The 25,720-nt window shown below is 47.9% G+C and overlaps 1 protein-coding gene across 1 annotated transcript in view; it reads right to left on the bottom strand.

Moving 5' to 3' along the window:
* Positions 1-305: 305 nt before the first annotated feature.
* Positions 306-25,720, bottom strand: part of LOC140428852 (zona pellucida-like domain-containing protein 1) — a 119,778-nt gene continuing 94,363 nt past the window's right edge. Inside the window, exons 10-11 of the mRNA XM_072515506.1 lie at positions 16,077-16,106; positions 306-683 (exon numbers count right to left, since the gene is read on the bottom strand). Of these exons, the coding sequence (XP_072371607.1) occupies positions 511-683; positions 16,077-16,106 (203 nt within the window). The 3' untranslated portion in view covers positions 306-510. The remainder of the gene's footprint in view (positions 684-16,076; positions 16,107-25,720) is intronic.

Here is a 25,720-nt window from a genome sequence, read left to right as displayed (position 1 = left end):
GTTTTTTTTTCGGACCTGGGAATGCTTGATGTCAGCATTGAGTGCCTGCGGTATCATTCCTCAGCTTTGTGAGCACAGAAATCAAGTCAAAACATTTTCTAAATGCCACAACTGGCTCAAAGTTTCTTCTCTCCCTTCTATATTTAAGTTTAATCGATAGTTGGGCTCTGTTACCAAGCAGATGCCACCATGATTGCCAACCGTTCAACTTGCTGCCAACCTTGTAGAGCCACTCGCTCCTCACCAACCCAGCTGATGTCCAAGAAATGAGACTTTACATTAAAATATCACTGAGATACTGTAGGAATAATTGTGTGTTCCTTTCTGACTCTGTTATATGGTAGGAAATAAAAATGAACTGGATTACAAAAACATTTAGCAGCTCTATGCTTGATTCTTAGAATGAAAAAAAAATCTCATAACCTCCTGCCCTAAAATAGCGTAATCAGGAAATATGCTAACCAACTGTATTATGTAGATAAGAAAACCATCCAAATTATCCAGATCCAGCTAGTTAAAAACAGGATTTCTGATTCCAGTTAAAGTGGTACTATTTTGCCGTTTCCTATTCAAAACGACAGAGGTTATAAAAAAGGAAATGGTCATCACACTCAGGATAACAATTCCAGAAACTAATGAAGTTGTCACAGAGTTGAAATGAAAGGTAGTTTTTCCCATGTTGCCTGAAAAGAAAATGGAAAAAAGGTCAGAGATATAATAGTAAATTAAGTTGCGTTATTTTGAATAAGATTCCACTTCAGCATTGACAACTCGATTTTGAGGCTTAAGTGCTACTTTTATTTATGCAAACTATAAAACAAATAAAAATAATCTTTATTGTCACAAGTAGGCTTACACTAACAGTGCAATGAAGCTACTGTGTAATGCCTCTAGTCGTCACATTCCGAGATCTGATTTAAGCATCACCTAAAGAGGTAAATGTTTTGAGTATGTTATGACTTCAAGGGACCTTTGTATCTATTTTAAAAGATAGGCAATAGTTATACACAGTACAAAATTTGCCATACTGTTCTCTCCTGATGATGGATGTGGGTGAGCAGGTGCAGGAAAACATAGGGCTAGATTTTATGGGGCACCATGACCACCCCCACCCAGGCTAGAATGTCAGTCGGGAAAATCGCTGTCCAGGAGAAGAATGGCTGTCATTAAATGTTCAATTGACCGGAAGAGGTGGGATTTCCACCCCTCAGGAACAGGAAGTCTCACCTCAGATAGCTGCCAGCCAATCAGATGTCATATAGTTCTGTGCTCCTAGCACGCCACGCAGGAGTGGTAGCCACCTCTGGGACTACATACAACCCTCAATGGAGAGCAATAGCAAGGTAAGTGGGAGGGATTTTGCCATGGTCAGGCTGATGAGGGGTTTGGGAAGGGGGGCCAGATTTGAGAGGCAGGGGAGGAGCATAAAGTGTGAAAGGAAATATTGGTGTGGTGAGGGGGACTCTCCTGATGGGTAGAGGATCCATAAAGGAGAATTCCGCCATCTTTGCCTGACATCTGGCCGCGCAGTGAAAGTTGCTGGGCTGCAATTCCAGCCAGTCCGACGCTCCGAGTATGGTTTCTGGGGGACCGGGCTCCACATCAGTGTGCAGAACCCCCGAAATGGTTCTGAAAACAGCCCTCCAAAACCCTACCAATTTCGGGCAGGACCAAAATATATGTATATGGTTTGCAGGGCCCTCTCACATCACTCACAGACACCCTCCACCCCCTCGAACAGCCGGCACTTCCTAGACTTTGTAAGGTGCGCCCTATACACCACCTTCAGCTGTATCAGCCCCAACCCCGCACACAGTCAAGACGTTCACCTCTGCAGCATCTCACACTGCAATCCCTCCATCAGCGCCGCTCCCATATCTTCCTCCCACTTTGTGTTAACCCCTCTCTGAACATCTTATCCTCCTCCAAAATCCTCCCGTAAATCGCCGAGACGACCCCCCTCTCTAACACTCCCCCCTATTAATTACTTTAAATCTATAGCTCATTGGATATTGCTATATAGACACCATGGGCCTGAATTTTCAGGATCGTAAGCGCACGGCACCCAAGAGTCGGCGTGTATGCATTCCTGCTGACGCTGACAGGCCCGCTGCCATTTCACACTCAATTGAGTATTAATTAACAGCAGGCTGGACTTCTGTCCACATTTGGATGGAAGTCCCGCCTTGGAGAGCTATCTGCCAATCAGTTCAGTCCCAGCACTGCAGTGACAGGAAGAGGCACTGCATCGCTGGGCCTGAACTTAAGGCCTGGACCACACTTCAGGTAAGTACCAGGGGTGGAGGGCGAGGGTAGGGTAGGGGATGGGCTGAGGGGAGGGGGGGGGGGGGGCGGGAAAGGGTCAGGAGGGGACAGGGCAATCTCAGTGTAAGACGAGGTTATCCTGTTGGGAAGGGAGGGCTGGATCTCTCAGGTCCCTGAGGGGATGATGTCCTCAGGCTGAAAGTGACTTCCAATTAACGTCCGCCTTCTTCTCATTCGAGATTAAGCGGCCTTCATAAGGGCAAGGGTGGGCTTCCCATGTGAGGCTCTGCCATCCCCACTGTAAAATTGCATCTGGGTCAGAGTGGGAAAGAATGCTGTCCGTGCTATTTGAGGCTCCCCACCTCGCTATTTGAGGCCCCCCCCCACCCCCCCCAACCCACAACCTCAGAACCTGCCGATGGTGGAGTGTAAAATTCTGGTCCATTTAACTTTATGTGCCTCAATTTAATCACCCCTCAGTGTCTTGTGTTCAACGTAAAACACCCCTAACATATTCAATCTCTCTGCATAGCTAAAAATATGAATTTTTGACAATATCTTCCAGCATGATCCCTTCTTGTAACTAGGTGACCAGAAGTGCAGGCAGTACTCTCGCCTACACTTACTTATGTTTTGTAACGTTCCAGCATAAAGTCTCAGCTCTTAAATTGCATGCCCCAGCTAATAAGGGAAAGTATCCTGTGTACCTTCTGAACCACCTTACCTAGTTTTACCTTCAAGGATCTGTGGACATGCACCATCAGGCCCTTCAGTTCAGCTACATTCCTCAGTAACCTACCATTTATTGTGTATTCCTTTGTGTTGTTTGCCTTCCCCACATGCATTACTTCACACTTGTCTGAATTGAATTCCTTTTGCCACTTTTCTGCTCACCTGACCAGTCCATTGACATCTTCCTGCAGTTCACTGTTTACTTCGTCACGGTCAATCACATGATGACTGCTGAATTCTTAATTAAGTACCTTACATTTAAATCAATGGTGGCAATTCTCCAGAGTCACTAGCCCCAGCCGGGATACACAATGGCCCGTTGAACTGGGCAAGAGGGCCAGAACAGGATTCTCGCCGGGCGTCAAACCCGTTGCGAATCTCCTGATCCATTGTGCCTGGCCTGATGAGGTTCTCGCCTAGAGCAGGGGAAAACTTGATTACAGCTGATCAACCTGCACTTAAATATACTGACCAAGTTTGAGGCTGAATGCTCCGGACTCTTGCTATGGACCTGCTCCCCTGCTGGAAGTTACCCGGGCGCCAATCTCTGCTGGTCCTGGCAAGCAGGGAACAGGCACTGTGGACTCCAAGTGCGAGGGAAAGGGGTGCCCCCTTGGCACCGTGGAAGCCCTTCAGGGGAAGTGGGGGTTGGAGGGCTTGGACCTGCTCCTTGATCTCCAAGGAGTGGGACCTGTAAGTGAGTTTAGGCCCTGCCCTCTCAAAGCCAGTACAAAACCCACCCCTCTCCAAAGGAGTTTCCAAGTGCTATTGAATCGCACCCGATTAGCACTGCCAGCACCAATGGGAAACTCACTGGTTTCCCCGCCAGCAGCAGCACATTGTTTTTAATCAGTTGAATCGTGGCCAAAATCTGAAAGCAGGGGGCTTAGTACTGAACCCTGTGGAACCCCACTGGAAAAAGCCTTCCAGTTACAAAAATGCTAATCCTTTACTTCCTCCTACTTAGCCAACTTTGGAACCAACTTGTCACTTGCCTTTGCATTCCATGTTTTCTTACTTTTCTGATCAGTCTGCCATATGGGACCTTGTTAAAATCTAATGTGCTACCCTCATTGGTCCTCAATGTGCTGCCTTTATTGACTCCTCAAAAAATTCAGTGGTTCTTTGTCAGACATGGGGTGCTATTCTCCCCCCCACGCCGGGTGGGAGAATCACCGGGACGCCGCGCGAATCGTGCCACGCCGCCCCGGCCCCCGCACATGATTCTCCCACCCCCCGGAAACCAGCGGCGCGCTGGAGAACCAGCGAGCGACGATTCTCCGGCCCAGATGGGCCGAGCGGCCGCTACGACACAACAGTCTCCCAACGGCGCCGTCCACCCCTGGTCGCTGCTGGGGGGAACTCTGGGGGGGGCAGCCTGTGGGGGAGGGAGGGGGGCTCCTTCACCGGGGTGGTGGCCCACGATCGGGGCCCACCGGGCTCTCCCCCCCCCGGGCCTACCTCCTTCCGTGCGCAGCCCCAGAACACCGCCGCCATGTTGGTGAGGGGCCACCGTGTGCAAGACGTTCCCCGCGCATGCGCAGGATGGCGCGGCCCAACTGCGCATGCGCAGGATTGGGCTGCCCTGACTGCACATGCGCAGGATTGGGCTGCCCTAACTGCGCATGTGCGGGTTGGCGCTGCGCCCATTTGGCGCTGTGTAAGGACGCTGGAGCGGCGTGAACCGCTCTAGCACCGTGCTGGCCCCCTGTGGCACGTGCCCGGGCCCTGTTCGCGCCATCGTGAAACGCAACGGCGTTCACAACAGCGCGAACACTTGGCCTCCATATCGGAGAATCGCCCCCATGATCTTCCCTTAATAGCTCCATGTTGATTGTACGTGATTTATCTGTACCTTCCTAATGATGATTTAAATTCTGATGTCAGATATGTTCGCTTTCAACTGGTCATGTCTTCAAAGAAAAAAATAAAGTAGGAGAAATTAGAAAGGGAGTAAACTCATAAAAGATCGAAAAAGAGAAGCTTCTACAATGATATAAAAAGGAAGAGAGTAGCTAAAGTACATTGGTCCATTAGAGGATTGCGTCAACACTTAGTCTCAGGAACAGAGAATCCCGCCCTTTATGCTTTCAAGAAGTAGTGAGGTATCGCACTTTGGGCAAAGGGGATCAGAGGATATGGTGAGAAGCGGGATTAGGCTATTGAGTTGGATGATTAACCATGATCATAATGAATGGCAGATCAGGTTTGAAGGGCCAAATGGCTTCCTCCTGCTCCTATTTTCTATGTTCCTATGTCTTCCATGGCCATCAAGTCCTGAGGTGGGACTCAAAACTGAACCTCCTGGCTCAGAGGCAGGGTGCTGCCCACTGTGCCACAAGACGTATTATTAAAGCAGTAGTAGGAAATTCAGAAAATCAAAATACAATCAAGCAGAATGAACATAATTTATGAAAGGGGAATTGGTTTGGACAAATTCATTAGCGTTCTTTGAAAATGTCATAAGTAAGGGCAATAAAGGGAAACCAGTAAGTTGGATTTCAATAAGGTGCCACATAAAAGGTTACTACACAAGATAAGAATTCAAGGTTTTGGGAGAAATTATGAGCATGGATACAGGATTGATTAACTAACAGAGGGCAGTAGAGCGGAGCTGCTGATTGGCTGCTGCGGGGGAAATTTGCATACGTGCATTGTGGTCACCGTAACTTGAAGGTGTACCTGTGCAAGAGACCCTAGCTGTTCAAGTGAAGACAAGCATCCAGCAGAGGGCAGTAGAGTGGAGCTGCTGATTGGCTGTTGCGGGGGAAATTTACATACGTGCATTGTGGTCACCATAACTTGAAGGTGGTTTGTGGAGGAGCTGTTGTCAAGTGACGTCACAGCCTGCAGGTAAGTGATTGACTGATGACTGGTAAGTAGTTTTTCTTTTCCCTGAGATGTTATCGTGCAGTGCGCAATGGTTGCTGAGTGACTGCCTGAGAAGAAGGGGAGTAAATTTACTGTAGGGAGTTTACAGCTGAATCCAGTCAGAGTGAGGACAGAGCGACTGCTGGGTAAGCAGTAAAGATTTAAATTGTTTGTGCAGGCTCATAACAGCTGATTGCTGCTTTTGTGTGGGGCGCAGTGGTTGCTGGTTAAGTGTTTTATTTTTACCTGCATTTAAGTTGGGCAGTTTCTAAACCCTAGACACTACACTTGTAGAGTCGCCCACCCTTCCGCCTCCTTTAATCTAAGGGGTAGAGTGAATAACAGGTAAGCTCTTTCTTGCTTTTTCTTTTTTTATCTAGAGGGGTGGCAGGGAAGGCAGTACAATGTTCCTCCTGCAGAATGTTTGAGGTGTGGGACACCGCCAGTGTCCCTGCTGATTTCATCTGTGGGAAGTGCACCCATCTCCAGCTCCTGAAAAACCACGTTAGGGAACTGGAGCTGGAGCTGGATGAACTTCGGATCATTCGAGAGGCAGAAGTGGTTATAGATAGAAGCTTCAGGGATGTAGTTACTCCGAAGAATAAAGATAGATGGGTGACGGTGAGAGGGGCTGGGAGGAAGCAGTCAGTACAGTGATCCCCTGTAGTCATTCCCCTTAGTAACGCTTTGGATACTGTTTGAGGGGGGGACTTACCAGATGTAAGCCATGGGGTACAGGTCTCTGGCACTGAGTCTGTCCCTGTTGCTCAGAAGGGAAGGGCGGAGAGGAGTAGAGCATTAGTCATTGGAGGCTCCATAGTTAGGGGGATAGATAGGAGATTCTGTGGGAACGAGAGAAACTCGCGGTTGGTGTGTTGCCTCCCAGGTTCCAGGGTCCGTGATGTCTCGGATCGTGTTTTGGGGATCCTTAAGGGGGAGGGGGAGCAGCCCCAAGTCATGGTCCACATAGGTACCAATGACATAGGTAGGAAAAGGGATAGGGATGTAAGGCAGGAATTCAGGGAGCTAGGGTGGAAACTTAGATCTAGGACAAACAGAGTTATTATCTCAGGGTTGTTACCTGTGCCACGTGATAGCGAGATGATGGTGCAGGAGGGAGGGTTTCAGAAATCTGGATAATTGGGGCTCATTCTGGGGTCGGTGGGGCCTCTACAAACGGGATGGTCTACACCTGGACCAGAGAAGTACCAATATCCTGGGGGGGTAATTTGCTAATGCTCTTCGGTAGGGTTTAAACTAGTTCAGCAGGGGATTGGGAACCTGAATTGTAGCTCCAGTATACAGGAGGTTGAGAGTAGTGAGGTCATGAGTAAGGTTTCAAAGTTGTAGGAGTGTACCGGCAGGCAGGAAGGTGGTTTAAAGTGTGCCTTCTTCAATGCCAGGAGCATCCGGAATAAGGTGGGTGAACTTGCGGCATGGGTTGGTACCTGCGACTTCGATGTTGTGGCCATTTCGGAGACATGGATAGAGCAGGGACAGGAATGGTTGGTGCAGGTGCCGGGGTTTAGCTATTTCAGTAAGCTCAGGGAAGGTGGTAAAAGAGGGGGAGGGGTGGCATTGTTAGTCAAGGACAGTATTACGGTGGCAGAAAGGACGTTTGATGAGGACTCGTCTACTGAGGTAGTATGGGCTGAGGCTAGAAACAGGAGAGGAGAGGTCACCCTGTTAGGGGTTTTCTATAGGCCTCCGAAAAGTTCCAGAGATGTAGAGGAAAGGATTGCAAAGATGATTCTGGATAAGAGCGAAAGCAACAGGGTAGTTGTTATGGGGGACTTTAACGTTCCAAATATTGACTGGAAACGCTATAGTTTGTGTACTTTAGATGGGTCCATTTTTGTCCAATGTGTGCAGGAGGGTTTCCTGACACATTATGTGGATAGGCCAACGAGAGGGGAGGCCATATTGGATTTGGTACTGGGTAATGAACCAGGACAGGTGTTAGATTTGGAGGTAGGTGAGCACTTTGGTGATAGTGACCACAATTCGATTACGTTTACTTTAGTGATGGAAAGGGATAGGCATATACCACAGGGCAAGAGTTATATCTGGGGGAAAGGCAATTATGATGCGATGAGGCAAGACTTAGGATGCATCGGATGGGGAGGAAAACTGCCGGGGGTGGGCACAATGGAAATGTGGAGCTTGTTCAAGGAACAGCTACTGCGTGTCCTTGATAAGTGTGTACCTGTCAGGCAGGGAGGAAGTGGTCGAGCGAGGGAACCGTGGTTTACTAAAGCAGTCGAAACACTTGTCAAGAGGAAGATGGAGGCTTATGTAAAGATGAGACTTGAAGGTTCAGTTAGGGCGCTCGAGAGTTATAAGTTAGCTAGGACGGACCTAAAGAGAGAGCTAAGAAGAGCCAGGAGGGGCCATGAGAAGTCTTTGGCAGGTAGGATCAAGGATAACCCTCAAGCTTTCTATAGATATGTCAGGAATAAAAGAATGACGCGGGTAACAGTAGGGCCAGTCAAGGACAGTAGTGGGAAGTTGTGCGTGGAGTCTGAGGAGATAGGAGAGGTGCTAAATGAATATTTGTCGTCAGTATTCACACAGGAAAAAGACAACGTTGTCGAGGAGAATACTGAGATTCAGGCTACTAGACTAGAAGGGCTTGAGGTTCATAAGGAGAAGATGTTAGCAATTCTGGAAAGTGTGAAAATAGAAAAGTCCCCTGGGCCGGATGGGATTTATCCTAGGATTCTCTGGGAAGCTAGGGAGAAGATTGCTGAGCCTTTGGCTTTGATCTTTAAGCCATCTTTGTCTACAGGAATAGTGCCAGAAGGCTGGAGGATAGCAAATGTTGTCCCCTTGTTCAAGAAAGGGAGTAGAGACAACCCCGATAACTATAGACCAGTGAGCCTTACATCTGCTGTGGGCAAAGTCTTGGAAAGGTTTATAAGAGATAGGATGTATAATCATCTGGAAAGGAATAATTTGATTAGAGATAGTCAACACGGTTTTGTGAAGGGTAGGTCGTGCCTCACAAACCTTATTGAGATCTTTGAGAAGGTGACCAAACAAGTGGATGAGGGTAAAGCTGTTGATGTGGTGAATATGGATTTCAGTAAAGTGTTTGATAAGGTTCCCCACGGTAGGCTACTGCAGAATATACGGAGGCATGGGATTCAGGGTGATTTAGCAGTTTGGATCAGAAATTGGCTAGCTGGAAGAAGACAAAGGGTAGTGGTTGATGGGAAATGTTGAGACTGGAGTCCAGTTACTCGTGGTGTACCACAAGAATCTGTTTTGGGGCCACTGCTGTTTGTCATTTTTATAAATGACCTGGAGGAGGGCGTAGAAGGATGGGTGAGTAAATTTGCAGATGACACGAAAGTCGGTGGAGTTGTGGACAGTGCGGAAGTATGTTGCAAGTTACAGAGGGACATAGATAAGCTGCAGCGCTGGGCTGAGAGGTGGCAAATGGAGTTTAATGCAGAAAAGTGTGAGGTGATTCATTTTGGAAGGAATAACAGGAAGACAGAGTACTGGGCTAATAGTAAGATTCTTGGCAGTGTGGATGAGTAGAGAGATCTCGGTGTCCATGTACATAGATCCCTGAAAGTTGCCACCCAGGTTGAGAGGGTTGTTTAGAAGGCGTACGGTGTGTTAGCTTTTATTGGTAGAGGGATTGAGTTTCGGAGCCATGAGGTCATGTTGCAGCTGTACAAAACTCTGGTGCGGCCGCATTTGGAATATTGCGTGCAATTCTGGTCGCCGCATTATAGGAAGGATGTGGAAGCATTGGAAAGGGTGCAGAGGAGATTTACCAGAATGTTGCCTGGTATGAAGGAAAGATCTTATGAGGGAAGGCTGAGGGACCTGAGACTGTTTTCGTTAGAGAGAAGAAGGTTAAGAGGTGACGTAATTGAGGATACAAGATGATCAGAGGATTAGATAGGGTGGACAGTATGAGCTTTTTTCCTCGGATGTCGGATGGCACGAGGGGACATAGCTTTAAATTGAGGGGAGATAGATATAAGACAGATGTCAGCGGTAGGTTCTTTACTCAGAGCGTAATAAGGGCGTGTAATGCCCTGCCTGCAACAGTAGTGGCCTCACCAACACTAAATGCATTAAAATGGTCATTGGATAGACATATGGACGATAAGGGAATAGTGTAGATGGGCTTCAGAGTGGTTTCACAGGTCGGCGCAACATCGAGGGCCGAAGGGCCTGTACTGCGCTGTAATGTTCTATGTTCTATGTTCTAACAGGAAACAGAGCCAGGACAAATAGGTCATTTTCAGGTTTTCTGTAACGAGGTGCCATTGGGATCAAATCTAGGCCTCAACTATTTAAAACCTATATTAATTTGCCACATTTGCTGACAATGAAAAGATGGATAGGAAAGCAAGTTTGAGGATACACAGGGTCTCAAATCGATATAAGTAGATTAAGAATTGAGCAAAAATGGCAGATGGAGTATAATGTCAGAACATGTGAGTTTGTCCCCCTTGGTGGGAAGAATAGAACAGCAGAATAATATTTAAATAGAGAGAGACTACGGAATACAATGATATGGAGGGATCTGAGTGTCCTCATACGTGAATCACTAAAAGTATATGCAGGTGTAGCAATTAATTAGGAAGGCAGATGTAATATTGGCCTTCATTGCAAGGAAAACATATATAAAGCAGGAAAATCTTGCTACAACTGTACAGGGCATCGGTGAGAATACACCTAGAGTACTGTGTACAGAGTTGGTGTCCTGATTGAAGAAGGGATATACGTGCATTGGAGGCAGTTGAAATGAATTTCATTGATTTGATTCCAGGGATCAAGGGGTTGTCTTATGAGGAAAGGTTGGGCAGGTTGGACCTGTCATAATTGGAGTTTAGAAGAATGAGAGGTGATTTTATTGAAAATTGCCAAGGTACGTCCTGCACACAAAGACCAGGACAAATCCAACCCACCTATTACTGCCCGACTAGTCTGCTCTCGATCATCAGTAAACTGATGGAATGGGTCATCAACAGTGCTATCAAACGGCATTTGCTCAGCAATAACCTGCTTACGGACGCTCAGTTTGGGTTCCGCCAGGGTCACTTAAGTCCGAACCTCATTAGAGCCTTGGTTCAAACATGGGTAAACAGCTGAACATCATAGTTGTAGTGAGAATGACTGCCCTTGACATCAAGATCGCATTTGACTGGGCGTTGCATCGAGGTGCCCTTGCAAAACTGGAATTAATGGGAATTTGGGGGGAAACTCTCTGCTGGTTGCAGTAATGCCGAATACAAAAGAAGATGGCTGTGGTGGTTGGAGGTCAATCATCTCAGCTCCTGGACATCACTGCAGGAGTTCCTCAGGGTAGTGTCCTGGGCCCAACCATCTTCAGCTGCTTCATCAATCACCTCCCTTCCATCATAAGGTCAGAAGTGGAGATGTGTACTGATGACTGCACAATGTTCAGCACCATTCATGACTACTCAGATACAGAAGCATCCATGTCCAAATGCAACAAGACCTGTACAATATCCAGACTTGGGCTGACAAGTGGCAATTAACATTCTCACCACATTAGTGCCAGGACATGACCATCTCCAATCTAACCATCATCCCTTGACATTCAATGGCGTTAGCATTGCTGAATCCCCAACTATCAACATCCTGGAGGTTACCATTGACTAGAAACTCAACTGGACTAGTTATAGTGTAGCCATGGTTACAAGAGTAAGTCAGAGGCTAGGAATTCTTCAGCGAGTAATTCACTTCCTGGCTCCCAAAGCCTATCCACAATCTGCAAGCCAGACGTCAGGAATGTGATGGAATACTCTCCACTTGCCTGGATGAGTACATCTTTAACAACACCCAAGAAGCTTGACATTACCCAGGTAAAAACAGCCCGCTTGATTGGCACCCCATTCACAAACATTCACTCCCTCCACCACCAGCGCACAGTAACAGCAGTGTGTACTGTCTACAAGATGCACTGCAGGAACTCACCAAGACTCCCTTGGGCAACAGCTTCCTAACCCATGACCGCTACCAACTAGAAGTAAAGGGCAGCAAATACCTGGGAGCACCATCACCTGGAAATTCCACTCCAAGTCACTCAACATCCTGACTTGGAATTACATCAACGTTCCTTCACTGTCACTGGGTCAAAATCTTGAAATTGTGAGTGTACCTACAACCTATGGACTGCAGCGGTCCAAGAAGGCAGCTCACCACCACCTTCTCCAGGCCATTTATGGATGAGCAATAAATGCTGGCCGAGCCAGCAATGCCCAAATCTCATTCTGAGGGGGCTTGACACGGTAGATGATGAGGGAATATCTCCCCCATGACAGAATCTAGAAAAGGGGCACTGTTTCAGAATGATGGGTTTTCCATTTAGGATAGCGATGAGAAAGAATTTCTTCTCTCAGAAGTTTGTAAATCTTTGGACATCTCTTCCCAGAGAGCAGGCCATTGAATACATTCAATCCTGAGTTAGACAGATTTTTGATCTGCAAGGGAGTTAAGGGGGCAAACAGGAAAGTGGAGTCGAGGCCATGATTGGAACACCGGTGATCTTGCTGAATGGCTGAGCAGGCTCGAGGGGCTGAATGGCCTACTCGTCTTCCTATGTCTTGTGCTCTTATGCTCAAATAATGGAATTCCAAATGTAATAGGATTTAAACTAGTTTGGCAGGGGGGTGGGAACCAAAACAAAGGTGAATTAACTGAAGGGGAACTAGAGAGTAGGGCCAATAAGACTCAGAGGAAGAGCAGGTGGGGGTGCGGTTGCTGATCAAACAGGGTCTGGTGGACTGAAGTGCATTTGTTTTAATGCGAAAAGTGTAACAGGGAAGGCAGATGAACTTAGAGCTTCGATTAGTACTTGGAACTATAATGCTGTTGCCACTACAGAGACTTGATTAAGGGAAAGACAGGATTAGCAGCTTAACATTCCAGGATACAAATGTTTCAGGTGGGAAAGAGGGGGTGTAAAAGTGGTGGGGGAGTTGCACTACTGGTTAAGGAGAATATCACAGCTATACTGCGGGAGGATACCTCGAAGGGCTCATACAGCGAGGCGATATGGGTAGAGCTCGGGAATAGGAAGGGTGTAGTCACAATGTTGGGGGTTTACTGTCAGGCTCCCAACAGCCAGCGGGAGATGGAGGAACAGATATGTAGGCAGATTTTGGCAAGGTATAAAAGTAACAGAGTTGTTGTGGTGGTAATTTTAACTTCCCCTATATTGACTGGGACTCACTTAGTGCTAGGGCTGTGTAAGGGGCAGAGTTTGTAGGGAGCATCTAGGAGGGCTTCTTGAAACAGTATATAGATAGTCCAACTAGGGAAGAGGCCGTACTGGACCTGGTATTGAGGAACAAGCCCGGCCAGGTGGTCAACGTTTCAGTAGGGAGCAGTTCGGGAACAGTGGCCACAATTCAGTAAGCTTTAAGGTACTGATGGATAAAGATAAGTGTAGTCTTCAGCTGAAGGTGCTAAACTGGGGGACGGCTAATTGCAACAATATTAGGCAGGAACTGAAGAATGTAGATTGGGGGCAGATGTTTGAGGGCAAATCAACATCTGGCATGTGGGAGGCTTTAAGTGTAAATTGATAGGAATTCAGGACCGGCACGTTCCTGTAAAGATGAAGGATAAGTAGGCTAGGAGGCTGGGAATACACAAAGCAAGTGTGGAATACAAGAAAAGTAGAAAGAAACTGAAGCAAGCAGTCAGGAGGGTGAAAAGGGGCACAAAAAGTCATTGGCCAGCAGGATTAAGGAAAATCCCAAGGACATTTATACATTTACAAAGTGCAAGAGGGTAGCCACAGAGAGGGTTGGTCCACTCAAGGACAGGGGGGGGGGGGGGGGGGGAATCTGTGCATAGAGCCAGAGGAAATAGGTGAGGTATTAAATGTGAACTTTGAGTCAGTATTCACCAAAGTGGATAAGTCTGGGGAGGTCGTAGATAGTTTGGGGTCATGTTGAGATCAAAAGGCGGAGGTATTGGGAGACTTGGAAAGCACTAAGGTGGACAAGTCCCCAGGGCCTGATGGGATATACACCGGAATACTGAGAGAGACAAGGGAGGAAATTGTTGGGGCCTTGAGAGAAATCTTTGTATTCTCACTGGCTACAGAGGAGGTCCCAGAGGATTGGAGAATAGCCACTGTTGTTCCTTTTTTCAGAAGGGTAGCAAGGATAATCAAGGAAATTACAGGATGGTGAGCCTTATGTCAGTGGGAGGGAAATCATTGGAGTGGATTCTTCGAGACAGGATTTATTCCCACTTGGAAATAAGTGGATGTATTAGCGAGAGGCAACATGGTTTTGTGAAGGGGAGGTCATGTCTCACTAACTTGATTGATATTTTCGAGGAAGTGACGACGATGATTAATGAGGGTAGGGCAGTGGACATTATCCACATGGACCTCTGTAAGGCCTTTGACAAGGTTCCTCATGACAGACTGGTATAGAAGGTGAAGTCGCATGGGATCAGAGGTGAGCTGGCAAGATGGATACAGAACTGCTCGGTCATGGAAGAAAGAGGGTAGCAGTGGAAGGGTGCGATTCTGAATGGAAGGCTGTGATTAGTGGCATTCCTCAGGGATCAGTGCTGGGACCCTTGCTGTTTGTAATATATATATATAAATGATTTGGATGAAAATGTAACTGGTTTGATTAGTAAAATTGTAGACGACACAAAGATTGGTGGAATTGCGGGTAGCGATGAGGACCTGCAGAGATACAGCAGGATATAGATTGATTGAAGTCTTAGGCGGAGAGATGGCAGATGGAGTTTAATTTGGAAAAATGTGAGGTAATACATTTTGGAAGGTCCAATATAAATGGGAAATATACAGTAAATGGCAGAACCCTTAAGAGTATTGATAGGCAGAGGGATCTGGATGTACAGGTACACAGGTTACTGAAAGTGGCAACGCAGTTGGAGAAGGTAGTCAAGAAGGCACACGGCATGCTTGCCTTAATCGGCCAGGGCACTGAGTTTAAAAATTGGCAAGTTATGTTGCAACTTTATAGAACCTTAGTTAGGCTGCACTTGGAATATAGTGTTCAATTCTGGTCACCACACTACCAGAAGGATATGGAGACTGTGCAGAGGGTACAGAAAAGATTTACCAGGATGTTGCCTGGTATGGAGGGCATTAGCTATGCGGAGAGGTTGGAGAAACTTGGTTTGTTCTCACTGGAGCAACACTGGAGGTTGAGGGGCAAACTGATAGAAGTCTACTAGATTATCAGGAGAATGGACAGAGTGGAAGGGTCAATTACTAAGGTGGTGGGAGCTTGGAACCCGCTGCCGGGGGAAGTAGTGGAAGCAGATACCATAATGACTTTTAAGAGGCGTCTTGACAAATACATGAATAGGATGGGAATGGAGGGATATGGTCCCCAGAAGGGTAGGAGCTTTTAGTTCAGATGGGCAGCATGGTCGGTGCAGGCCTGGAGGGCCGAAGGGCCTGGTCCCGTGCAAGAATTGTCTTTGTTCTTTGTTTTTTGTCTCTTGGACAACACTTATACTCTGGATCTATTTTTCAAGGTTCTAGGCAATCCGTGTTGTTGTTTTCAGATATCTCCACCCCTTGGGGAAACATGTGAAGCAGTGTGAGAGTAAACAGGTTGATTAAATGTCTCAGAGACAAAACAGCAAAGCTCCTTCCTTGGTTGCAGTTTGGAAGTTAGTCCTCTATGATGGCAGGGCTTTATGGGCTCCCACCTCTTTTATGGAGCATGGGAATGGAGGTGGCATCCACACTCACCAGATGCGGGCATCCCTGCTGCCTGAATTTAGAGCCAGGGTTCCAGTTCGCAGTAGTCAGGACTGCAAGGCTTCTGACTCAGAGATGGGATGCTACTACAAAGTAAATGGATGCCTCTGCAGCTGCCTTCCCAATGCTCTTCAGGAGTACCCTGTGTAGAATTCTTTGCTTTTTAACTCCTTTTGTATTATGCCCTGCATGTTATCATACATTTTTCCAATACCTGCTCTGTGTCACTCTCTTGTTCCACGTTCAGAAGAAGCAGGTTTAGGCCAGAGGTAATTTTGAGAAGCACAATTATAACAATGCTATATATAGCAACCTAAGCAAATTACCTTCCCTCTACTCTGTTGAAGGCACCAGTGAAGTATATTGTGATAAGGGACAACGAGACATTTTGAACTTGGGAAATTTGATGATGATCTAAAACTCAAAAGAAAATTAACAGAATAAGTCTTACCAACTTGGGATTTGTTTGTTGCTGCGTCATCTGTCAGAGGCAGAAGAAACAATAAAGCAGTTAGGCAATACAAGAACAAAGGTTTTATGTGATTTATAGATCTGCACAGCACTGAAATATTTCATCCTGTATAAAAATAACGCCCCACTGGAATATATCACAGCATGTTCAGCAATGTATATTACCTTCAACAATTAGAATATTTACCTGATGGAATTCTAACTTATTTGGCTATTTATACTTCATCCTATTGTGATTTTGTAACAAAATATTTAGTTCCACTTGATACTTGGTTGTCCCTTGTTAATAAATGTTTTAATAAATTGAAAGGCAAATTTCTGTAATCAGTGTAATCTGACATTGGTGTATGCATATTATTTTCTGGTAATTTTATAACTCCAGGTTGCAATACTGCATCATAGTATTCAATCACCCATTATTCTTCATTGCAACCTGTCATCTCAGTAATGGAGTCGTCAACCCAAAACAATATCAGACATTTTTCACAAAGAGGCCACAATAAAAGCAATCCTTTGAACTGGCTGACACGGTGAGTTAATAAGCCATCTTTTTACTTCCAGTATCTGGATTTGAATCAAGCACAAAATGTTCTGATCAAAGTTTCTTCTCTGTGCTGATTGCAAGGTTTTTATATGAAAAGGGTTTGGACAATGTCAGTAATGTCCTGGATTGTATGTGTTCACAGCAGAAAATTGCCCAAACTGTCAGTCTTACTCAGATTGAACATTAAGATGGCCGATGTGGGAAATAGAAACATTCACATTTGAAGTTTAGGAAATTGTTAGAGCAAAGTAGAAGGAACTTTGTTCAGATCCTACTTTTAACAGGTGTGCTTGGATATTTGTTGACTAGGAGGGATTTTTATTTTAAATACAAATGGAATGATTTTCTATCCTGACCACCTGGCTGGTAATGAGAAAGCATTGATTTCCTGGTTTTCCCAATTGTCATCCCATTAGAGGCGACCTGCTCTGCTGATTTGCTGTCTAGGTGGCGAAGGCAAAACTTTACCCCAATATGTTGCCTGACACCAAGTCGGGTTCAAATCATAAAGGATTAGCTCCTGAGAGATACTAGCTAAGTGTGAATTTGCTTATGTGGAGGGATCTGCCTTTTCATTTTTAAAAATAAATTTAGAGCACTCAATTATTTTTTTCCATAGTAAGGGGCACAGATAGGAGCTTCTGTAGATGTGAAAGAGACTCCAGGATGGTATGTTGCCCCCCTAATGCGAGGGTCAAGGATGTCTTCGAAAGAACACAGGACATCCTGAAGGGGGAGGGTGAACAGCCAGAGGCCGTATTACACATAGGTACTAACAGCATAGGCAGGAAGAGCGATGAGGTCCTGCAGAAGGAGTTTAGGGAGTTGGGCAGTAAGCTAAAAAGCAGGACCTCCAGGGTTGTAATCTCAGGATTACACCCTGTGCCATGTGCCAGTGAGGTTAGAAATAGGAGGATAGTGCAGCTAAATACGTGGCTAAAATGGTGGTGTAGGAGGGAAGTTTGGCTATCACAGGAAGGGCAGGATTGGTAACTGGATGTTGGAGGAGATAGAGCTTCAGGAGAGTTGGGGGAGGGGGGGGGGGAATGTAAGAGGGGTGGGGGAGTAGCATTACTGGTTAAGGAAAATATTATAGCCGTACTGCGTGAGGACACCTCAGAGGCCTCAGACAATGTGGCAACCTGGATAGAGCTCAGGAACAGGAAGGGGCAATCACAATGTTGGGGTTTATTACAGGCCCCCCAACTGCCAGCGAGAGATAGAGGAGCAGTTAGGTAGAGAGATTTTGGATAGGTACAAAAGCAACAGGGTTGTTGTGGTAGGGGATTTTAACTTCCCCCTATATTGACTGGGACTCACATAGTGCTAGGGACTTGGATGGGGCAGAGTTTGGAAGGTGTATCCAGGAAGGCTTCTTGATGCAATATGTAGATAGTCCAACTAGGGAAGGAGCAGTACTGGACCTGGTTGAGGTTTCTGTAGGGGAACATTTTGGGAGTAGTGACCACAATTCCGTAAATTTTAGGGTACTTTTGGATAGGGATGAGGGTATCTCTCGCGTTAAGGTGTTAAACTGGATAACATTAGACAGGAATTGAAGAATTTGGATTGGATGTGGCTGTTGGAGGGTAAATCAGCATCGGACATGTGGGAGTCTTTCAAGCGACAGTTGATTAGGATTTGGGAACGTCACGTTCCTGAGAGAACGAAGGATAAGTATGGGAAGTTTAGGGAGCCTTGGATAACGAGTGATATTGTGAACCTCGTCAAAAAGGAAAAGAAGGCTTTTGTACAGTCTAAAAGGGTGGGGACAGTCAAAACCCTTGAGGAGTATAAAGAAAGTAGGAAGGTAATTATGCGGGAAATTAGGAGGGCTAATAAGATGAATCCCAAAGCTATTTATTCATAAAAAACAAGAGGGTGGCCAGGGAAAGAATTGGATCACTTAAGGACAGTGGGGGGAATCTATGTTGAGCCAGAGGAAATGGGCGAGGTTAGAGATGGAAGGTTTAAGGGCACCCCACCAGCTTCAATTCTCAGGTAACGTAGAAAAAATTGATGAGCTTTTAAGCAGCAATTCGTATTCTATATTGTAGCCTTTGGCCTGCAGGCACAGCCTGACGAGAGGCTTATTGCGTTGCAGCTCACGGTAGCAGATCCTCAAGCAACAGAACTATATACCTTCGCCTGTGACAGCGAAGAGGAGAGCAAGTACTACGATGAGGTGATTAAGTACTTCAATCGGTATTGCTCTCTGAAAAAAAACGAAGCATGTGGGGCGGCACGGTGGCACAGTGGTTAGCACTGCTGCTTCACAGCACCAGATTCAATTCCAACCTCGGCTGACTGTCTGTGTGGTGTTTGCAATTTGTTCCCGTGTCTGCCTGAGTTTCCTCCGGGTGCTTCGGTTTCCTCCCACAGTCCAAAGATGTGGTTAAGTGGATTGTCCATGCTAAATTGCCCCTTGGTGTCTACAAGGTTAGGTGAGATTACGTGGATGGGGTGGAGTCGTGGGCTTAAGTAGGGTGTTCTTTCCAACGGCCGGTGCAGACTCGATGGGCCAAATGGTCTCTTTCTGCACTGTAAATTGTATGATTCTATGAATGTGACACATTTAGTACGCGTACCCAGAAAGGTGAGCTTCAATCAGAAAATCATATCAAGATGTGTCATGCAAGTGAACGGGCTGCACAGAAGACCAGCACGCTCAACATAAAAAATGTTGCCACCATAAGCACTATGACGTAGTCAATAAAGAAACGTGGCCTCGGTGTGGTTGGCCATTTTAGGCATCGACCGGATCCGCCATCTTATGCCAGAAATGTGGCAACCGACATGGCCCACGGCAAAGTTCAGCATATGGAAAAGTATGCTCCAGGTGGGGCCATACAAATCTTTGCGAAACAATGCTTCACGCGTCCTACAGTGGACCAAATCAGATCAGTTTATGTAGTTGATGAGATGCCTCCGGATGAACAGTCCTTCATTGATCTCATTTCAACCAAGGATCAGAAAAGTCCGACCCATAAAAGTCCTTCTGGGGCAGCAGGGTGATGCAGTGGTTAGCACTGCTGCCTCATGGCACCGAGGTCCCAGGTTCAGTCCCGACCCTGGGTCACAGTCCGTGTGGAGTTTGCACATTCTTCCCGTGTTTGCCTGGGGTTCGCCCCCACAACCCAAAGATGTGCAGGGTAGGTGGATTGGTCACGCTAAATTGCCCCTTAATTGGAAAAAATTAATTGGGTACTCTAAATTTATTTAAAAAAAAGTCTTTCTGAAAAGTCGTAATGATAGTGTTATAACCTGCCTGCTTACCATTGGCTGGGGATTAATGCCAATCCCACAATCCTGTGGGAGTATGAGCTTCCCCAATGAGGGGGGGCGGTGAAACGTTTCCACCAGTACGTGTATGGCCGCCACTTTACTATCGTGACTGATCATAAGCCTCTGCTGGGACTTTTCAGAGAGGATAAGCCAATACCGCCCATTGCTTCCGCACGGATCCAGCGCTTGGCTTTGTTGCTTGCTGCATACGAGTATTCTCTGGAGCACAAACCAGGAACGCAGATAGCGAATGCCGACACACTGAGCCGATTGCCTTTATCGACCAGCCCCATGTCGACCCCCACGACCGGTGAGGTGGTTGCAACCCTAAATTTTATGGACACCTTGCCTGTCACGGCATCACATATCCGTGAGTGGACCCAGATAGAGCCAATCCTGTCAAAGGTTCGGCACATAGTCCTGTATAGACAGCTCCCAGGCGAGTTGCAGGCATTTTCCTCCAAGCTGTCAGAATTCAGCGTGGAAGACGGCATCCTCTTGTGGGGGACGCGTGTGATTGTCCCAGAAAAAGGACAGGAGCTGATACTAAGAGACTTGCACAATGGGCATCCAGGTGTGATCAAAATGAAAATGTTGGCCCGGAGTTATGTCTGGTGGCCAGGCCTCGACACCGACATTGAGAAGGTGGCCCAAAACTGCTCCATTTTGCCAGGAGCATCAGATGCTTCCGCCGGTTGCGCCCCCACATCACCGGGAATGGCCTTGGGCGCGCTTGCATGCGGATTTCACCGGCCCTTTTCAAGGATCCATGTTCCTTTTATTAATCGACGCCCAGTATAAATGGCTAGAGGTGCAATGTCCTGCACAACAATTGAGAAGATGCGTTTGTCTTTTAGTACACATGGCCTCCCCGAGGTGTTGGTCACGGATAACGGCACTCCATTTACAAGTGAGGAGTTTGCGAGGTCCATGAAGATGAACGGCATATGCCACATCCGCACTGCCCCATACCACCCGGCTTCAAATGGGTTGGCGGAGTGCAGACATTCAAACGAGGCCTAAAGAAGCAGTCTTCCAGGTCAATGGACACGAGACTGGCTTGTTTTTTGTTTTCGTATAGGACCACCCCCTATGCCGTGACTGGGGTAGCTCCCGCAGAACTCCTAATGGGCCGAAGACTTCGCACCCGCCTTAGCATGGTTTTTCCAGACACAAGAACGGCAGGGACATGGGGCGCGATTCTCCGCTCCCGCGTCGGTTGGTAGAATCGCCTGGCGCTCCATTTTTCCCCGTGACACTGGTCCGACGCCCTCCCACAATTCACCCAAGCGGCGAGAACGGCCCCGTCGAGTTTTACACGACGCAGGCCGGAGAATCGCCCGGGACACCCAAAATGGCGATTCTCCGCTACACCCGCTATTCTCCGGCCCGGATGGGCCGAGCGGCCTGCCCAAAACGACGGCTTCCCGCCGGCGCCATCCACACCTGGTCGCTGCCGGCGGGAACGGTGCGGGAACGCTGGGGGTGGGGGGGGCGGCCCGTGGGGGAGGTGGGGGAAGGGGGGTTCTTTCACTGGGGTAGGACTGAAAAGGGGTCTGGCCCGCGATCAGTGCCCACCGATTGGCGGGCCGGCCTCTCTGAAGGAGGACCTCCTTTTCTCCGTGCCCCGCAAGATCCATCCGACATCTTCTTGCAGGGCGGCCTCGGGGAGGACGGCAACCGTAGACCACATTCGGTCCAGAAAACTATCCCTTCCAAAGATTCCCCGCCCCCGGAGCTCATTTCTACAGCCACAGAAATCAGACACAATGGAACGTGGTCCTCACAATCTTCCTCTGATGCCTCACTCAAAGCCTGTGCAGGTCGTTACAGAACTGCGTGGAGATAGAGACGATGGAGGCAGCAGACTCTGACTCCGAGATGGAGACACAGGGCGCCTCAGAGGGGGAATCCTCGGCCCCACGGGCCGTGGATGTACAACTTTTACACCGTTCATCACGGAAGCGCGGTCTCCGTCTCGTTACACGCCGCCCGACCCAGCACCTCGTGCAAATGGTGCCCAGACTGCGGCAAAACGGGTCCGACGCCCTCCTTCGCCAGGGTCTTTGGTGAATTCCTTGGACTTTGGGGGGGGGGGGGGAGGGATGTTATAACCTGCCTGCTTACCATTGGCTGGGGACTAATGACAATCCCACAATCCTGTGGGAGTATGATCTTCCCCAATGAGGGAGGCGGAAAAATCATTAGCAGACTCCCTGCATAAATAAAGCTGGCCAGTTTGGAACCAGCCAGGAAGGAGTGAACAGCAAGCGAGGTTGCTGCTGCTGTTGTATATATGTGTTATTGTAAATAAATGTTATTTCTTTGTATCCTTGAAACTCATGCTGGATTCTTCGTGGCCCTCACAAAAGATAGTAAGGACAAACATGATGCCATCAAAACCAGATGGTGGAAAGCTGTGTACCAACTCCGGCAGACAAGGGGGGCCTTCTACGAACACGGAGACAAGGCTGGCCGCCTATTGGCTCACCAGCTGAGAAAGCAGGCAGCCATGAGGGAAATAGCGCAGGTAAAGGATAGCAGAGGCAGACTGGTAACAGAACCAAAAGAAGTCAACCGGGCATTTTAAACCTTCTACCGGGGACTGTGCACCTCCGAGCCCCTCAATGGGGACGCGGGAATGAAACTGTTCCTAGATGGACTGGAACTACAAGTTATGGGGAAAGACAGATGGGGGAGCTGGAAGCACCAATAGATCTGGGAGAAATCATGGAGAGCATCAGCTCCATGCAGGCGGGGAAGGTACCGGGACCCGACGGGTTCCCGGCAGACTTCTACAAAAAATCTGCACCAGTCCTGGCCCCACACCGAAGGGACATGTTCGCAGACTCACTGGCAAGAGGCACCCTGCCCCCAACGCTAGCGCAGGCCACAATTTCACTGATACCCAAAAAAGATAAAGACTTGACAGAATGTGGATTATACAGACCCATTTCACTGCTGAACGTGGATGCGAAAATACTCGCAAAGGCCCTGGCCAAAAGGCTGGAGGACTGCATACCAGAGGTGGACACAGAGGACCAAACGGGCTTTGTCAAGGGCAGCTCACAGTGAACATCAGGCAGTTGCTGAATGTAATAATGGTTCCCCCACCACCCCCCGCCCAAGGAGAGAACATCAGAGGTGATCGTCTCCCTGGACGCAGAAAAGGCCTTCGACAGAGTCGAATGGAAATACCTTCTCGAGGTACTGGAACAGTTTGGGCTAGGAGCGAGGTTCACCGCCTGGGTGAGGCTCTTGTACAACGCTCCCAAAGCGAGTGTCCGAACTAACACCACCAGCTCTGAATACTTCCAGCTACAGAGAGGAACAAGACAGGGCTGCCCCCTGTCCCCACTCTTGTTCGCGCGAGCGATCAAACCCCTGGCGATAGCCCTGCGGGACGCGAAAAGCTGGAAGGGAATCTGGAGAGGAGACAGAGAGCACAGAGTTTTGTTCTATGCAGATGACCTGCTCCTCTAAGTCTCAAAGCACAGGAGGGACTGAAGGCAATACTGCAAATACTGAAAGAGTTTGGAACCTTCTCGGGCTACAAACGTAACCTAGGCAAAAGCGAGACATTCCCAGTGAACCTAAAAGGGTCCACTAACAGAGCTGGGGGGGCTCCCGTTTAAAATGGCCCAGAACAGATTTCATTACTTGGGGATCCAGATCCACAAGTGGAACCTGACCAGCTGGTGGAGGAAGTAAGAAAAGACCTTCAACGATGGGGCTCACTCCCACTCTCCCAGGTGGGGAGAGTGGAGACTGTCAAGATGAACGTACTGCCAAGGTTCTTCTTCCTGTTTAGATCCATTCCGATCTTCATCTCCAAGGCCTTTTTCCAAAACGTAGACAGTCCAATCATGGCGTTCGACCCTCTGTGCCCTGGCTACAGCAAGATACACAATGGGCCCAGTAGTAGCGGCCACACTGAGAACGTGGATCCAGTTGAGACAACACTTTGGGATAACTAAAATGTCCCCCATGGCCCCCATCTGCGGCAATCACAGATTCCCCCTAGCCACCTTCAAAAGATGGAGGAGGGACGGGGCACACTGACGGTCGAGGACATCTGCGTAGGGCGCAGACTGGCGACACTGGACGAACCGACGAGGAAGAGGAAACTAGCAAAAGGACAGAAATTGAGACACCTCCAAAGAAAACACTTCCTCCGCAAAGAGACAGTAGGGTACCCCAGGGCCCCAGAAAACAAACTACTAGAGGACCTAATAGGCAAAAGCAGCGAGAAGGGAGGGCTATGTGGGAAATTATACGGACAGCTAATGGACAGAGCTCGAACACCACTGGACGAGACCAGACAAAAATAGGAGGACGAACTGGGGACAGAGGTAGAATGGGGGACTCTGGAGCGAAGCACTGAGCAGGGTGAACTCCACCTCCTCCTGCACAAGGCTAAGCCTAATGCAGCTCAAAGTGGTTCACAGATCCAGAATCCTGACCAGAACCCGAATGAGCAGGTTCTTCCCGGAGGTGGAGGACAAATGTGAGCGGTGCCAGAGGGGCCCGGCCAACCACACCCACATGTTTTGGGCTTGCCCAAGCTTGCTGGGTTCTGGACAGCCTTCTCCGAAGCAATGTCCAAGGTTGTGGGGCTGAGGGTGAAGCCATGCCCAATAGTGGAAATCTTCGGGGTATCGGAGCAGCCAGAGTTACACATGTGGAAGGGGGCTAACGCCCTTGCTTTCGCTCCCCTAATCACACGCAGGAGAATCCCGCTCGTCTGGCGATCAGCAGCATCACTCACGGCTGCAGACTGGGGAGGCGGAAGGAAGGTGGGGAAACCACAAGAGAAGAGGAGAGAGGAGGAGCGCTGAAGCCAAAGGGGAGGGTGGGGGAGGAAGGGAGGGGGGATGGGGAAGGGGGAAACTATAGACCGATCCAGAGTGCAACAAAATGTACATAGAGCCAGTTAAATGAAGGACAAAATAAACCTCTCTGTACAATAAAGTAAATTAGCATAGGCAAGGAAAATGTAATGTATGTACACAACAACTGTTTCTAAATATGAGAAATGCCAATAAAAAGATTTTCCATAAAAAACAGATGGAAAACTTTCGTGTGGATCAATGGAACATTGGTGAAATGCGAGTTGTCGATCAACCAAGACTACCGATACACTACGGTAGGAAGGAGATTGAGATGCTGAGTGAATGTGAGCTTGAATATTGCATGCACGACATAATGTATATGTTACCATTTTCCATTGTGGACATGAAAAGCACGTCCATCATAGGAGCAGATGCGTGTGAGACCCTGTACTTCATTGAGTGGTAGTATGTTCCAGACAGCTAGTGGCCAGATGAATACTACAAATCTCAACGAGATATGCTGGTGCAGTTATTCGATGATAAGCAAGCGAAAGTCGAGGCAGAGGACTACAAATCAGATGAAGAGATGGAAGAGCTAAAGAAAATTCCAGACTTCTGGTTAACAGTCTTCAAGAAGGTGCATATACTCAGTGACATGATACAGGAGCATGATGAGCCCATATTAAAGCATCTACAAGATGTGAACGTTAAATGTTTCATAGATTTCATAGAAGTTACAGTGCAGAAGGAGGCCATTCGGCCCATCGAGTCTGCACCGGCTCTTGGAAAGAACACCCTACCCAAGGTCCACACCTCCACCCTATCCCCACAACCCAGTAACTCCACACAACACTAAGGGAAATTTTGGACGCTAAGGGCAATTTAGCATGGCCAATCCACGTAACCTGCACATCTTTGGACTGTGGGAGGAAACCAGGGCACCCGGAGGAAACCCACGCACAC

The sequence above is a fragment of the Scyliorhinus torazame genome, chromosome 8, assembly GCF_047496885.1.
Source record: "Scyliorhinus torazame isolate Kashiwa2021f chromosome 8, sScyTor2.1, whole genome shotgun sequence".
Taxonomy (NCBI): domain Eukaryota; kingdom Metazoa; phylum Chordata; class Chondrichthyes; order Carcharhiniformes; family Scyliorhinidae; genus Scyliorhinus; species Scyliorhinus torazame.
The sequence above is the reverse complement of the archived record's forward strand: the minus strand, read 5'-3'. Positions and strand labels throughout refer to the sequence as shown.